This window comes from Fukomys damarensis, unplaced genomic scaffold, assembly GCF_012274545.1.
Source record: "Fukomys damarensis isolate Sample0158 unplaced genomic scaffold, DMR_v1.0_HiC HiC_scaffold_23, whole genome shotgun sequence".
NCBI lineage: Eukaryota > Metazoa > Chordata > Mammalia > Rodentia > Bathyergidae > Fukomys > Fukomys damarensis.
In genome coordinates this window covers 29,815,287-29,832,343 of record NW_022900935.1, presented here as the reverse complement: position 1 = coordinate 29,832,343, position 17,057 = coordinate 29,815,287, and the positions used below count along the sequence as shown (strand labels likewise).

General features: G+C 39.7%; 1 protein-coding gene across 1 annotated transcript in view; it reads right to left on the bottom strand.

The window, feature by feature from the left end:
- Rnf11 (ring finger protein 11) overlaps positions 1–17,055 on the bottom strand; it is a gene marked incomplete at its 5' end in the record, with an annotated part of 35,776 nt that extends 18,721 nt beyond the window's left edge. The window contains one exon of the mRNA XM_010610414.2: positions 16,960–17,055. Coding sequence (XP_010608716.1) covers positions 16,960–17,055 — 96 coding nt within the window. The remainder of the gene's footprint in view (positions 1–16,959) is intronic.
- Between the last annotated feature and the right edge of the window lie 2 nt (positions 17,056–17,057).

The following is a 17,057-nucleotide window of genomic DNA, read 5'->3' as shown; positions in this document are numbered from 1 at the left end:
CTCTGGGAGGCTGAGGCAGAATACAAATTCGAGCCAAGCCTAGGCCATTTAGTGAGACTCTTGTCTCAAAATTTAAAAACAGAAAGTAGATCTTGGGATGTAGTCCTAGGTTCAATGCACCCCCCCATGGAAAAAAAAAGAGTAGCTATCAAAAGAATAATAGGGCTGGGGATTTAGCTCAGTGGTGCCACTGCCAGCTTTGCAAGCGGAAGGACCTGAGTTCAATCCCCAGTACCAAAATAGATAAATAATTAAAAAAAAACCCAACCTATACGCCCACAAGCTACTTAAATATTGGTACATATAATGAATGCTATGCTGCCCTGAAGAACAAAGAAGCTTTTTCACATACTAATAGGGAAACACCTTCAAGATGCAGTAAGTACAAGAAGCAAGAGGGCCAGGGATTTAGCTCAGTGGTTCTGCCACCTGCCTTGCAAGCGCAAGGACCCGAGTTTGATCCCCAGTACCACCAAAAAAAAAAAAAGCAAGATATGCAATTACATACACAGTAGATTACTTTCCTCCCAATACATGTATATTTAGTTTCACAGTATTCTGCGTTCCATTTTGGTATTTTCATACATGCAGCTGTTCATCTTTCCTATGACCATCCCTATTGTCCCCTCCCTCTTCCTGATGCCCTTCTCTTGTCTAACAGGATTCTGTCTCATTTTCAAAATTTGGGGTCTTTGCCTAGATTTCACTTACAGGAGAAAACACATGAGACTAGTCTTTCTGACTGTGGCTTATCTTTTGGCCCATCCACTTTTCTAAAAATGAAATTTCAGTTTTTTGTTCATTTTTGTGGTACTGGGGATTGAACCCAGGACCTGTACAATGAGCTACATCCCTGACCCTTGGTTTTAAATTTAATTATTTTTTTATGTTGGCAGCACCTGTTTATGTTCCTTGTGGAGTAGGTGTATGTAAATAACATCATCTGAGAAAGGTCTTACCTCCCTACCACTGTTATGTAGATTTTAGATTAAAAAAGAACCACCCTGCCAAAAAATAAATAAACAAACAAAAAGGGGGCCAGGAATTTAACTCAGTGGTTCTGCCACTTGCCTCACCAGAGCAAGGTCCTCAGTTCAATCCCTAGTATCAAAAAATAAAAATAAAAAAATAAAAAAGGTGAAAGATCTAACATACTTTTCTCAAAGGATATATATATATACAAATGGCCAATAAGCACATGAAGAAGCTCAACATAATTAGACTTTAGGGGAATGCTAATCAAAACCACAAAAAGACCATATTTGATCGCTACCAATGAGTTCTGATTTTTAAAAGTGTCAATAAAGAATTCTGATGGGACAAGGAGGGTTTTTTTGTTGTTGCTATTGTTTGTTTCAGATAGTCTCTCACTACAGCTCAGGCTGGCCTCAAACTCACTGTGTGGTCCAGTCTGTCCTCAAACTTCCTGCAGTCCTCTTGTATCATGGCAATATTTTTGGCACAGATATCATATGGTGCAAGAGCTTTGAAAAACAATTTGGCAGTTTCTCAAAAGGTTAAACATTGACTTACATAACAGTAATTTTCAGATATATTTTTTATTTAGGTGTACATGTATTTGCAAAAAAAATTCTTACACATACGTGCCTTTCTGGCACATGTCTATAATCCCAGCATGTGGGAGGCTGAGGCAGGAAGATTGCCATAAGGAGGAGTTTGAGGCCAATCTAGTCTCATAGCAAGACCATATCTCCAATAAATAAAAGCAAAAGCAAAAGCAAAAGGAATTAAATCCTTATGCACTTTAAACTCCTGCAAACTGAACAGACACTTCAATTAAAAATTAGATAAGACTACACAAAAGACAATATCTAAAAGCTCAAGAAGGGTTATGAAAAAGTTCTCAACTCCAGTACTCATTGAGAAAATGCAACTAAAAACTCTAGGAAATACTTCTATACATCTATCAGAATGCCTATAATAAAACAGACAATTCTAGAGATCTATTGTGTAACATGGTAAACATAGATTATGGTAATGTATTATATGTACTTGAAAATGGAATATGAAAGTAGATCTTAAGTATGTATTCCCATCACAATGCAAGGTTATGGGTTTGTTAACTGGCTTGATTTTGGAAATTTTACAAAATTACATATATATAAAAACATAATATATATATAAACACATATATAAACATATATATATGTATATACATACATATATATATAAACATTGCGAGCCATAAATGTTTAATTTTGTCTAGCAGATCTTGATAAAGTTGTGGGGGGAGTAAAACATAAAAATAACAGTTAATAACCTGGTAAGAGCAGGTGCTGTTAAACAGAGCAAATGAAGCAGGAGTGGTGGTACAACCTGTAATCCCAGCACTGAGATAGGCAAGAGGACTGTATGTCTGGGTCCAGCCTGGATAGCTCAGTGGACCTTGTCTCAAGGGGGATTGGGGGTGGCTGAGAATATAGCTCAGTGAAGTCCCTGGGCTCAATCCACAGTCCTGCCTCCCACAAAAAGAGCAAATGAAACTCTTATACACTTGCAGTAAGGCATGGTAAATAGGTGAAATCATTCTTGAAAAGTACTTGGCAACTTTTAAAAATGCATTTAAAAACAGGATGGATTGAGAAAAGAGGAATGGACAGATCATGGTAAAAAGCAAATAAAGCAAAACCTTAATGGGACATCGTTTTTGTTTTGTTTTGTTTTGTTTTGTTTTGTTTTGTTGAGACAGGGTCTCACTATGTAATTGAGATTGACCTGGAACTCACTATGTAGCCCAGGCTGGTCTCGAACTCACAGCGATCCTCCTGCCTCAGCCTCCCAGTGCTGGGATTACAGGCGTGCACCACCATGACCTGCTTAACTGGACATCTTAACAGGGATATTCAAACAAGTTTGTCGTCTTTTTCAAGATTTCTGTAACAAAGCTTTAAGGCAAAAACTAAATACGGGCTCTTGCCTCTGACCAGAATCTCTGGTCAGGGTCACAGTGATGCTAAGACCACTTCCTGAACCTGTGCTGACCAAGATGTTCCAGGTGATACTTTCTGCTGCTGCTACAATAGCCCTGTCAAGAATGCAGCCTTCCTAGGACCAGGGGATGGATTGCAGTCAACAAGGATCTTTTTCACATAGGGCAGCCTCTACCACCTCTTCCTGAATATGGAAAAAAAAAGTTTTGTCTTGGGCTACTTCCTGAGGAATTCTTCCAGTTCCTTTATCCTAAAACTAATGTAACACGACCCTACATGCTTGAATTGGGCTTATCTTGTTTCCCAGAGAGTAATACTGCTCTGGCCTTGGAGGTTACTTACAAGAAATAACTACACAGTGTATAAGGAGGTAAAGAGTCATCTGTACTATCCTATCCCCGAAGAATGATGCATTGAAAGGATGAAGAGCACATGATTAATAAACTGGGTGAAGAAGCAATTGGTACAGAGCTCTCTGCACAGCAGGGGAAGTAAACAATTGCCAAAAGGGCTGGGGATTTAGCTCAGTGGTTCCACTGCCTGCCTTGCAAGTGCAAGATCCCAAGTTCGATCCCCAGTACCAAAAAAAGTATATGGACAATTGCCAAATATGATGCGGATCTAAAGCTGCTTGCAAAGAAGGCTCAAGCACAGCCCGTTATTTAAATGTATCTATCCCAAATGAGTCAGCCAAAAACAGTTACCTAAATGGAAACTAGTATATATGTCAAAAACTTCTTGTATTGCTGTCTACTGAAATTACAGTTTACTTTTCCTAAAAAAGAAAAGCTTGGGGCTTCATTTAGTGAGAACTAAATCTTTTGGCCACTCAGATGTTTCTCATCTTTACTCTGCATTCAGTTGTTCTGTGACGCCCCCCCGCCCCTTTTTTTTGGTGTCAGGGATTGAACTTGGGATCTTGTGCTTGCCAGGCAGGTAGCAGAACCACTGAGCTAAATCCCCAGCCCCTGTTATCATTTTTTATTAAGCATTTTTTATTAAAACTTATTACCTGACTAAAGATACCAAGTTATAGGTTAAATTTGTAATTGGTTCTATGATCTTGCAATAAAGGACAATTGAAACAAGGGGGAAAAACCTAAATATAAACGCACCTGCTCTATTGCTCAGTAATGGTACTCCTTGATATTTACCCAGAATAAACAGGTGTTTGTACAATGTTCAAATCAGCCAAAAACTGATGCAAACCCAATATGTCATTACACTGGACAAATAAAATGATGTATTTATAAAACTGGTATTACACAGAAACTAAAAAAGGTGAATTACTGCCATTATGTAACATGAAATCATAAGCATCTGAAGTTTGAATCTGGGCAATACATATATATGGGTGATAAATTAGATCATGCCTGTGAGCCCAGAACTGAGGAGGCTAAGGTGGGAACGCCATGAGTTCAAGCCAAGCCTGGGGCTACATAGGGAGTTGAAAGCCAGACTGGAATACAAAGCAAGACCCTGTCAAACAAAACACACACACACAAGAAAGAGAGAGAGAGAGAAAGAGAAAGAAAGAAAGAAAGAAAGAAAAAAAGAAAGAATAAGCATCTGAAGTTTGAATCTGGGCAATACATATATATGGGTGATAAATTAGATCATGCCTGTGAGCCCAGAACTGAGGAGGCTAAGGTGGGAACGCCATGAGTTCAAGCCAAGCCTGGGGCTACATAGGGAGTTGAAAGCCAGACTGGAATACAAAGCAAGACCCTGTCAAACAAAACACACACACACAAGAAAGAGAGAGAGAGAGAAAGAGAAAGAAAGAAAGAAAAAGAAAAAAAGAAAGAAAAGAAGGAAGGAAGGAAGGAAGGAAGGAAAGAAGGAAAGAAAAGAAAAGAAAAGAAAAGAAAAAATCAGAATAGTAGTTACCTTTGGGGAAAGGGCACTGACTGCTACAAGGGGCATAAAAGAGCCTTTGGGGAGGGTGGACACAGTTCATTGGGCTATAGTTAGATAATTCTTAGTTATTGTTAAAGACCTGTTTACTATAAGTAACATTTCAAAAGTATGCCCACATACGTTTTACTCTTAACTGTACAGGATTATACAACTTCCTTTTTTTTTTTTGCAACAAGGTCACATTATGTAGTCAGACAGGCCTCATACTTTTGGTCCTCCTGCCTCAGCCTCCCACAAGTGCTAGGATGACAGGCATGGACTACCATGCCAAGCCTGAACTCTTCGCTCTCACCACCTACTGATTATTCTTGCAGTTCTTAACTTTCCCACTCATAATTTAATCAGGGCACCTCTACTGTTTTTATTCATGGTTTCACTCCGAGGTTCCATTAAGATTTCATTTGAAAGCTTCAGAAGTAAAAAGTAAAACTTTTGATTCACTGCCCTACCACAAATTGACCAATTTTAAAAATCTTATACCAAACATTTTAATAATTATGTACTGTTTCACAAGTTACTAATCATTTTATGTAGATATACTGACTGGTTTTGTGTACTTAACTGTCAGCCCCTTTGAAGATAAGGGACTCATCTCTCCTTTCCCCTGCCCAATGCAAACTTGCTGACTGAAAGAAGATATAGGCATTAAGTGTCCCGGGTTTTTTTTGTTTAAGGTACCGGGGATCAAACTCAGGACAGACCTTGCACTTTCAAGGCAGGTGCAGAGCCACTGAGCTAAATCCCCTGACCCTATTATCCTGGTTTCTTAATGAGTACTCACAACATTTTAGTAATTTCAGAAATATTTGGAGTGATGCTTTCTTCATTCCCACAGTTCAGATACCTTAATTTACTGTATGCTCTCTGGATTAAGTAAGATAATTACTCATCTAGCCTCTGGGAGCACACTCCAGGCCGGCTATTCAATTAAAAGACAGGTATGTATGCATTCCTATGAATTTTGGACATTTAGCTCAGTGGTTCTGCCACCTGCCTTGCAGGCACAAGGTCCTGAGTTCAATCCCTGGTACCAAAACAAAACAGAACCATAAGGCAAACTAAATATAAAAACCAGTGTTGGTGGGTTACTAATGATCAACTTCTAACACTGAGCTGAATTGAATCAGCATGGTTCTGGGTATGGAAGACCTACCTAAGGAATGCTGCCAACAGTATAAAGGGGCCTGGAAGAGAACTTGTGCTATTGATTTTCTTGGAGAAACTCTGCCCACAGGTTTTCCTGATTTGAATTTGGCTGTTCTCAGCAGAGGAAGAGGAGTTCCGGCCTTTCCTGTTGCTGGGAATGGCTGCTGTATGTCAGAGGAATCTCTGAACTTTGCCTTGATTGAGCATTGCTTCCTGGCTCCAGTGTAGATCCCTCAGGCTGGTGGCACAAGTCCTTCACCCTGCTGGCACAGGTTTTCTAGCTTCCATCACTGATCTTTGGGCCTTCTCAGGCCAAATCCTCAGTAAGGACAATGCCAAAAGGGCAGGAGATTTAGCTCAGTGGCCCTGCACCTGCCTTGCAATCGCCAAGGTCCTGAGTTCCATCCCCAGTAACTCCCCCCTCCAAAATGACTGCTGCAGGCTCTAAGCCTCTGGCTGGACTCGTAGAAGGCCATAACTTGGGCTCTAGGCCTTTGGCTGGACTTGTGCGGGACACTGATGTGGCATGCAGCTGGATTTTTTGGTCTACTAGTATGCAGACAGATCTATTGCATTCCTCTCCAACTGACTTTTAGGGTGACTATTATAAAATAATCCTATAAATTTTATGTCCTATATTAAATCTATTTCCTTGCAAACCCTGACTACCTACAACCAGTATGTCTGATTTTCTAAGAGAAAGTATTTATCCTTTACTACTTTCCAATTTCATGTAGTAATCATTTCTGCCCTTAATAATCAGGTACTTTGGCTATCTATATATGCCAGTTTTTCCTTACATATTCCACTCATACTTTCACTCAGATTTTAGTCACCATGTCAGTGTCACTTTAAGTCACACGTGCAAAAAGCCCAAATTCCAAACATATTAAAAATGCCATACATATTTGTTAATTCAATATTAAATCTCACTTGTAAGGAATCAACTTCTGGACATTTTACAGTGTTATCTTTCCTGTATTTTTTCTCAAAACACTAAACATATAATTCAATTTAACTATGAAATAGTTAAGTGATAAATATATTCATCAATAATAATCACTACTCATATCTCCAGAATTTTTTATCTTGTAAAGCTGCAACTGTACACTCACTAAGTAACTGCCCATTTGCAGCCTATTTTTAATAATCTATTTCAATACAGGACAGAAATATATCATCCCCAACTCTGTATTTAAACAAAGGTAATACACTAAAGCTATAATCTGAAACAGAGGCAAGATAAGAAATGTATCACTTCTCTAATTGATTGTATTCAGTCATCCTCTGGTCACTCCCTTCATTTCCAGAATTTACCTTGGCCAAGTCACAGTAAAGAAAAAAACACCAGACACAGTGGCACATGCCTGCAATCCCAGAAGTTACAGAGATTGTACGTAGCAAAAGAATCATGAGTTAAAAGCCAGCCCGAAATATACAGCAAGAACTTACCTCAAAGAGGGGTGGGCAGCGCAAAGAAATGGCAAATGTTCTCTGAAGGAAGTCATGGAGAACCTATAACCTATAGTGGCCATTCTGTGAAAATCTTCCTTTTTAGAAGATACACAAAAAAAGAATCCTACCCTACTTCAAGTATTATATCCAAAATTTAAAGATTTAAATTCTTCAATAAAGGTTTCTAGTACTACCTAAAAATTGTTAAGAAAATCAAGTTCTCAAGCCGGGTGTGGTGGCGCACCCCTGTAATCCCAGCACTTGGGAGGCTGAGGCAGGAGGATAGGAGGATCACTGAGTTGAGACCAGCCTGGGCTACATAGTGAGTTCCAGGTCAGTCTCAACTACATAGTGAGGCCTTGTCTCAACCCTGTCCCCCAAAATCAAGTTCTCAGATCTTATGTACCAAGTAGTTCACTGACCCTGTCTTCTCATGTTACCCTATAATTAGCTCTAGAATTAAGCTGTTGATGAACAGACGCCCTACTCTTAAAGGTGTGTATATCTTCTGAATGCCAAAGAAGTAGTCTTAATGAACCCAGTCTGAAATCAGACAAAAACAAATATAACAATGGTCATACAAATAACTTTGCTCATTTACGCAAAGATAACCAGGGAAGCTGAACTTCTTTGAACTAAACCAAATTCAAACAGAAAACAAAACAAAACCATGAAAAAATTAGAAGTGATAGTCTAAACGCTAATGTACAGAATTCTGGGAATATTTCATATAGAAGCAAACAACCATAAACCTATTAGTTTTTTAGTAATAGGGATCGAACCTTGGTCTCACACAAGCTACAGTACACTACCACTAAGTTACATTCCTAGCCATTTTATTTTTAAGATAGGGTTTCACTAAGGCTGGACCTGAATTTACAATCCTCCAGGCTGATTCTCAAGTACTGTAGCTGGGATTACAGGAGTATGCCACCACACCCAGCATATTCTTTCAGGGAAATGCAACACTTGATTTTCATATTCACTGGAGTATGGATGCCTACTATGTGAAAAGTGGAGTTCTTGCAATAAAGAAATGAGTCAGACTAGGATTTTAGCAGTAATGTAATAAATACTGTCACCAATAGTTAAAATATAGGAAAGGTAAAGCGCTCTAAGAATGGTAAACAAAGTGCTAAAGGAATTCATTTTAAAGTTTAGGTCTAGGGATGTAGCTCAGTGATATAGTGTGTGCCCAGCATGTGCAGGGTGCTCAATTTGATTCTCAACACCTAAAAAGTTTTAATCTTTCAGAGATCAGAACTCATGGGGATTTATGGCACCCAGGCTGGACAACTGGACCATGAACACTAGGAATGCTCTGGGCAAAGGGAATAGAAGGAGCAGAGGCAAATACAGAAAGACAAGGCATTGCAGGGCATGGTGGCGCACAACTGTAATCCCAGCACTTGGGAGGTTGAAGCAAGGAAGACTGCTGTGAGTTGAGACCAGCCTGGGCTACATAGTGAGTCCCAGGTCAGTCTCGAGTATATAGTGAGACCCTGTATCAAAAAAAAAAAGTACAGGGCTGGAGATTTAGCTCAGTGGTGCCGCTGCCTGCCTCACAAGCACTTTGCACACCACAAAAAAAAAAAAAAAAAAAAAAAAAAAAAGAAATACGCAAACAAGACAACCTCCTAAGGTCCCAGTTTTAAAAAGCTATAGGAGGGCCGGGGATTTAGCTCAGCGGTTCAGTTGCCTGCCTTGCAAGCGCAAGTACCGAGTTCAACCCCCAGTACCAAAAAAAAAAAAGCTATTAAAAAAAAAGTACAGGGCTATGAAGATTTGGAAAAGTATAAAGTCAGAGTATAACTTTGAATGCTTGGACATATCTCCTGGGGGTTAGTCATGAAGAATCATTAAGGATTAAGAGGCAATGGATCTAATCTGGAACAGGATTTACCTACTGTCAAGGAATGCAGAGAGAAGACATCAATTAAATTACTGTTGTAGGAACTAAAGACTTCAATTATGATCATGATAGCATGAGAGAGAAGACAAAGTTCTAAGTTAGGCAATTATCAAATATGCACTGGTTGTCTATAATATGTACAGTACCATTCCACTCAGAAATTTATCATTTTTGTTTTTAGGAAACTGATCAGGAGAAACAAAAACTCAGAATGCTGAGAGCCAATAAAATAATTAAGATGAATGTTACAAATAAAAAAAGCACTTGAGGGCCGGGGATTTAGCTCAGAGGTTTGGTGGCCTTCCTTGCAAGCCAAGGACCTGAGTTCAATCCCCGGTACCAAAAAAAAAAAGCGCTTGAAAAATCAGAAGTTAGAAGAAAAAAATGGCGAGAGATGGCTTAACAAAGTTAAGAGATGACTGCATCTCAACTTCTTGAAGCTGACAAGCATTTCTTTCCTAACAGTGCCCATGCCTGACCCAGGGCTTTGCCCATACCAGGCAACTCCACCATTGCACTATATCCCCACTCCTGAAACTTTTCAAAGTTAAATTTGTTTAGTAAGACCGAGATACGCAAATAGATTGAAATAATTTCCCCCAAAATAGTAAACAAAATGCTAATTAAAAGAAAATCTTCGGTCATTTGAATTTAACTTCATAAAATTAGAAAAATGAGGCATTAGTACTATAGCTCCAAATGTTTAAAAATACTTTATTCCAGAGCTTTAAAGGAAGGTTAATTTTTTAATGAATTCTAGTCTAGTCCAAACCTTTTAACAAAAAAAGTTAACTTCGGAAAATCACTTTTGAAACCTGAAACATACTTTGTGAAGTAATGCTTTGTTTGTGAAAGGAGTTCCTTAAAACATGATCTGATAAACTCTCCTTCCCTTTTTCATATTTTATAAATAAGTGGCAGTCAGAATTTGACCATAGGTTCATCTGACTCCAAAACTAGAACTATACTTGTACTCACGGCTCTATTAATAAATTACTTTCTTCTTCTTAAACTAATATATTAAAAAGAATAGGGCATGGGAAGAAGATTGATAAATCTCAACCTATACATGTTCCTCAATTAAAATAAGGTTAATCTCGGGCCAGGGATTTAGTTCAGTGGCACTGCACCTGCCTCACAAGGGGGCAAGGTCCTGAGTTCAATCCCTGGTACCTCAAAAAAAAAAAAAAAGTTAGAATAAGGTTAATTGCAACAAACCCCATCATGTGTTACAAATATCCTAAATTGAAAATGCATTTAATACATCCAATCTAGCAAACATCTTAGCAACACAGCACCCTGGTAAAATGTAATGGTTGTTCATCCTTATGGTGGAGTGGCTGGCTGGCAGGAAGCTGAGGTCTGCTGTTGCTTGGTGCCTAGCTTTGTAAAAAAATTATCATACATCACTAGCCCAGGAAAAGATCAAAGCTCAAAAAAGCAATGAGATGAACCATCATAAGGGACAGTCTATACTTAACTACCATAAAACTGAGACCCCAATCTTCATATACATTTAGACAGAAACACCAGAAAGTGGTTTGTTGTTAAAGGGATATCAAACTCTAACAGAGTGCCACCCTCAGATTAGCACATGACAAACAGGGCTCCTGTGCCCTGGCCTCAGAGCTTGGCTGATTACCTGGTCTCCTTATATGATGACTTACATTTCCCATCCTTTCACTACCCTTTTTTTTTTTTGGGTCCTGGATTGAACTCTAGTCCTTGCAGTGGAACCACTGAGCTAAAATCCCCGGCCCTCACTACCCTTTCAAGATTGTGTCAGATGGGCAGATTTTTTTTTTTTGGCACTCCTTCTAAACAATCAGAAAGTAGAGTTGAATAAAGGCATCCCAAATCTTTAATCCTACTTTCTAATTTAAGTACTGTCTTAATCTCCCCACCCAACACACTCCTACCCCATCTTGGCCCAATACTTCAAGGGCATTCAAATACATTTCCATAAAATATCTTGGGGCAATATATACTTGAGATTTTATTTTTTGCAAAGAGCGTTTACTATGTTGCCCAGGTTGGCCTTGAAATCCTGACCCTCCTGGCTCAGCTGGGATTATACATGTGTGCCACTATGCCCAGCACTAATCTGTCATATTTAATATTATTGGTTTTGACTTCAAGAATATGCATAATTCTGATATTTAACTGAACCTACTTAAAAACATATTTAAAAAGAAATCTGTTCATTCTACCAAATTACTGAGGCCCTAATGTGTCTTAGGTACCTAGAAATAACTTTTTTTTGGTACTGGGGATGTAACGGAGGGTTGCTCTATACTAGACTAAATCCCCAGCCCTTTTCCTATTTTTTGAGAGGGTTTCACTAAGTTGCCCAAACTGGCCTAGAACTTATGATCAGCCTGCCTCAGCTTCTAGTACACAGAATGGTACACAGTATACAAGTTTGCACCATCACACCCTTACTAGGAAACAACTTCTAAAAATTCGCCCTTCTTCCTTTGCTTGTAGAAGAAGACAGATAATCACAAGACACTGTTGGTTGGGGTGTGGAGGCAAACCCTTGTAATCCCAGTATTTGGTAGGTTGAAGTAAAAAGATGGTTAAATTTTTTTTTTCAAAAAAAATTGGGGGTTGAGCAGGGTGTGGTGGTGCATACCTATAAAACCAGAACTTGGGGAGGCGGAGGCAGGAGGATCGCTGGGAGTTGAGACCAGCCTGGGCTACACAGTGAGTTCTAGGGCAGGCTCAACTACACAGTGAGACCCTGTCTCAAAAAAAAAAAAAAAAAAAAAAAATTGTTTTTTTCCCCCAGTACAGGGTATCAAAATCAGGGCCTTGTGCTTGGCAGGCAGGCAGGTATGGTGCCACTAAGCTAACCCAGCCCTTTGTTTATTGGGACAAGGTCTCCCAATGCAGTTCAGGCTGGCCTTGAACTTGGTGATCCTTCTGCCTCAGGCTCCTATGGGGGATACAGGTGTGTGCCACCACGCCCAACTCAAGGATGAATGAATTTAAAGCAAGCCTGAGCTGTAGAGCAAGATCCCTGTCTCAAAAAAAAAAAAAGGGAAAATGGTGCATTTTAAAATAAATTAAATGGGAAAAAAGTGGAATGGGATAAGTGGGAATTCTAGGGTGATAAGGCAGGTTGCAGTTTTTAAACAGGGTGATTAAAGATTTAAGATGGTAACACTTGAGAAAAGATGTGGTTCTTCTGTAAAATGGAATATTAGCCATAAAGAACGAGAAATTAGATTCATTCATAAGAAAATGGATACATATTGAGGATCTACTCCTAAGTGAAATAAATAAGTCACACAAGTGTAAATACCGAATAGTTTCTCTGGTATGAATAAACTGTAATAGTACATAAGATCTTAATGAGATAACTGACATTGTGAAATGGGAAGAAAAGGTCTAAAGGTGTAGGGAAGGTGGGATGGGTAGAGGAAGGGTAATAAGGGAAAAGAAAAAACGTGAGAAAATGAAAAGATGTAAATAAAGTGGTTGTAAATGGGGGGGGGTGAAGGGAGGGCAGGGAAAAGGGGAAAAAATGAGAACCAAGACCTATCATGTAGAGGTACAAGATCCTAACAATGAATGTAATTGTACTGTATCCCTAAAATGTACCAATAAACTCAATTAAAAAGAAAAGAAAGAAAAAGACTTGAGGCAGGGGATGTAACTCAGGGGTAAAGCACTTGCCTAGTATGTAGTTGTCCCCCTAAAGCCTCATGCTTTTTCAGAGATGGTTGACTCCAGTGTGTGAATCATGGTAAGGCTAGGACTGAGAGCACTAGAATTAAGGATATGAGTGCTACCCGCCCTAAAAAGTATATAAATAAGATAAAAGGGGCAGATAGACACGTGTTAATTAAGGCTCCTTGCTACTTTTGCTGTCTTCCGCTGCCATGAACTGTCACCCCTCTGCCATACACTACTTTGCCTCGGAGCCAGCTGAAACCTCTACAAACTGTGAGCTAAAAAACCCTTTCCCTCTAACTTTGGGTATTGGGTATAGTCTCAGCAACAAGAGAAAAGTAACTAGCACACCTAGCACGTGCCAGAACCTGGCTTCGATCTCCAGCCTCATACCCTCCAAAAAACACTTTTCCCTAACCTGCAAAAAAAAAACACACACACAAAAAAACTACACAAGGAAGAACAAACATATGCCAAAGAAACAGACTTAAAGGAGGTGAGGGAATAAAGTCAGTCAGCCATGGCGATACCTGAGGAGTACTCAATGCACAGGAACAAACAGTGCTAAGGCCCTGGAGTATTTCAGAACAGCTAGGAGGCCAGTGAGGCTGGAAGGAAGCCAGCAAGGGACAGAATAATTGGTAATTATGAGAAGTATGTGTAGAGAAGGAACACAGACTATGTGGAACATATGGGACACTATAAAAGATCATTTCCACAAAGAGTGAGAGCTGAGTGTCACAATGTGTCTACCATCATCACTTTAGCCACTGCTGAGAACAAGCTACAGGAAGGGCAAGGGTAAAGGCAGGGTGAACAACTGAAAGGCTACTAAAGAAACTCAGGAAAGTAATAGAGCTGGGCCCATGCTTGTAATCCCTCCTGAGGATTGCCAGAAATTCGAGGCTGGCCTGCACTACATGGTGAGCTCAGGGCCAGCCTGAATGAACTACAAAGTGAGACTCAATCTCAAAAAAACCAAAAGAAGCTGGGCGTGGTGGCACATGCCTGTAATCCCAGCACTCGGAGGCTGAGGCAGGAGGATCACTGTGAGTTTGAGACCAGCCTGTGCTACATAGTGTGAGTTCCAGAGCAGTCTGAACTGCATAGTGAGACCCTGTCTCAAAAAAACCCAAAATAAATAAATAATAAGTTAAGAATTCTGTCTTAACTTCTCCTTCTATAGAGTACCAGGTCAAAATTGTACAATTAGCTGGGCGTGGTGGCGCACGCCTGTAATCCCAGCATTCGGAGGCTGAGGCATGAGGATCGTTGTTGAGTTTGAGACCAGCATGGGCTACATAGTAAGTTCCAGGTCAGTCTCAACTACATAGTGAGACCCTGTCTCAAAACAAAAACAAAAACAAAAAAAAAAATATGTACTTTCTACAAACGTACTGGTATAGGGCTTTATTTTTGGTTGTTTATTTCTCCAGTACTGGAGATTAAATCCAGGGCCTCATACATACTAAGTACACAACCTACCCTTAAGCTACACCCCTAGCCCAGGATTTAATATAAGCAAAAATAAGTAAAAACAAATCAGATCCCTCTTAATAGAATATAACTGGAACTGTGTTTTATAGAGCTGTGACATAAATGTCCATTGTACAATGTAAACACCTAAGTCATCTTTTAACTACTTACTACAGAAAAAGTACTCCTCTACCTTTATAATTACTCCTTGTTTAAAGTTCTATTCTAGCTGAATCTATTATTTAAAGAAGTGAGCCAATATTGCTGTGGCTCTTAATTATATACTATATCTTGAAAAAGTTTTGTCAAGTGACAATATTATAAATCATTTACCTTGGATTAGTGCTTTTCAGGTCATCTAAAATAAATATTCCGTGAATCTTATTTCCTTTGGGGGTACAATATTCTTTCTATAAAAGTTTCTTTTTATGATCATCTTTTAAAATAACAATTTTCTTAAAATTTGTACTAAAGTTTATCATAATCAGGGTCATTTTCCTCAGGAAGGGGCAACCGCAAAAATTCTCACTGTCAAAAATAACATTCCAACGAAGTGCTCCTAGTACCAAAAAATGCTTCCTATCTTATCCTTTTAAAAAGAGCAAATACAGTTCCCATAAATTATAAAGTTTTCTTTAACAAATTGTAAGGATAAGAGAAAAACATTTGCCTTAAGAGCTAAGGAAATAAACTCACAGTACCTCTAAAAACTTTGCTCATCTTAGGCACATTTTTGGTTTACATGTGAGGGGACAAAGTTTACTTGCTTCACTCAAAATAAGTATTATCCAGATTCAGCATGGAATTAAGAGTACCCCTGTGACAATTTATACATCCTGGACAAAAATGGGGATGAAAATACACTAAGTATAATACCAAATTCAAATTAATTCGTTTACCATTTAGATGTTTTACATGCCAGAAATCTCCTGAATCACTGCAAGGAGCAGCCCTTGAGAATGTTGCTTCCATTCTCATTCCAGTTACAGGAGTGCCTACTATGAGCCATATGTTGAGGATACAAAAGCATTTTACACAGGAGGAGGAAGAGAACACCTCAAGAATGAGACACATCTAATTAAACAAAGATATTAAAGTGTACTGCTTATGTAAATGTTGACGGTTCAGTAAGGGACAGCCAGGAATTCAAGGTGGGAAGGTACTGTGAGACTTCAGATACAAGGATTAGATGTTCACCTGGCTGACTGTGGGGGAAGGGCTCAAGCTGAGCCCAACTGGAGCAAGGGCAGATGTGTGAACCACCTGATGTGTATCTAACAGGCCTGAAATACAGAATGAGAAACCATGAAGGTTCCTCCATGCCACAATTAAGACTGCACTGGACTGGTATATGTGAAAAGATCTTAAGGGGTTTTACTCAAAGGCAGCATATGTAATCAGGTTTTTCTGGTGTGATGAAACACTAGTTTGCATAGGAATGACAAAAGAAAATACTAGATAATGATGTAATCACATGAAACAACAAAGGAGACTACCCAGCTAGAAAACTAAACTCCCTTCAAGGAAAAAAAAATCAAAGTATAGTTATTCAAGCCCTTCTAGAAAGTTTTTCATTATCATGTAAAATTGAAAAACAGAGCAAAGGCTTTATATATACCATGGATTACAACATCTACCTACACAACTAGGCTGAGTTTTCAAGATGTCTTCTCTCTTATCAATTCTGTAACCCATCTGGGGCCACTGGTTGTTATACAAAGAGCAAGGAAACCTATTGACAGTCTGATAAAAAGCGAGAACCACCAACCAGTAACAGATGGTATTTTCCAAGTCAGGCTGAGAGGTTTCCATAGTTCAAGATAATTAAGCTTTAAGTCAGTTAGTTTAAAAGGTGTGTCACGGGGGTGGAGCAAGAGGAGGGGCTAAAAAATCAACATATACATATAAACAAGTAACCTGAAGTCGCTGGGGCTAAAATCACCACTTGGAGATTGTCTCCCAAGTAGAGGGAGAGATGAACATCTGCGAGACCAATTAATAAAACGGGGGGGAGTTGAGGAAAAGGGTCATATATGAAAATACATGGAGGGGGTTGGCCACATATCCAGAGCCCATAATCCAATTGGTGATGCGACGAGTAAATCATGATTCAGACATAGGGGCAAGGAAATAATGTCCCTCCCGCACCCTACATGTGAACCGGCAGACAGACGCTGATCAAGAGGATATGATCACATGCTGATTCCCTGAACTCAAGGACACAGTACCCGGCCCAGACGGTGCCTGAGGGAGATGAAGGATCACCTTATTCTGGGATCGGGGAACAGCAGCCCTCGGACCCAGACCAAGAGGTCGGCGACCCTCAGGCTAGGCCTTGCGGAGGCCTGACACAACCCGAAGCCCCCTCCAGCTCGGCCAGAGCAGCTTCTCACCTCCCCTCCGACACACTCCCTCCCCTACCTGATATGGCGGCGGCGGCTCCTGATCCGGCTCCGTGCCCTCGCCAAAGCTAGCCCGGTCGGACTGAGACTCGTGAAGCAGGGAGATGTCATCCGAGG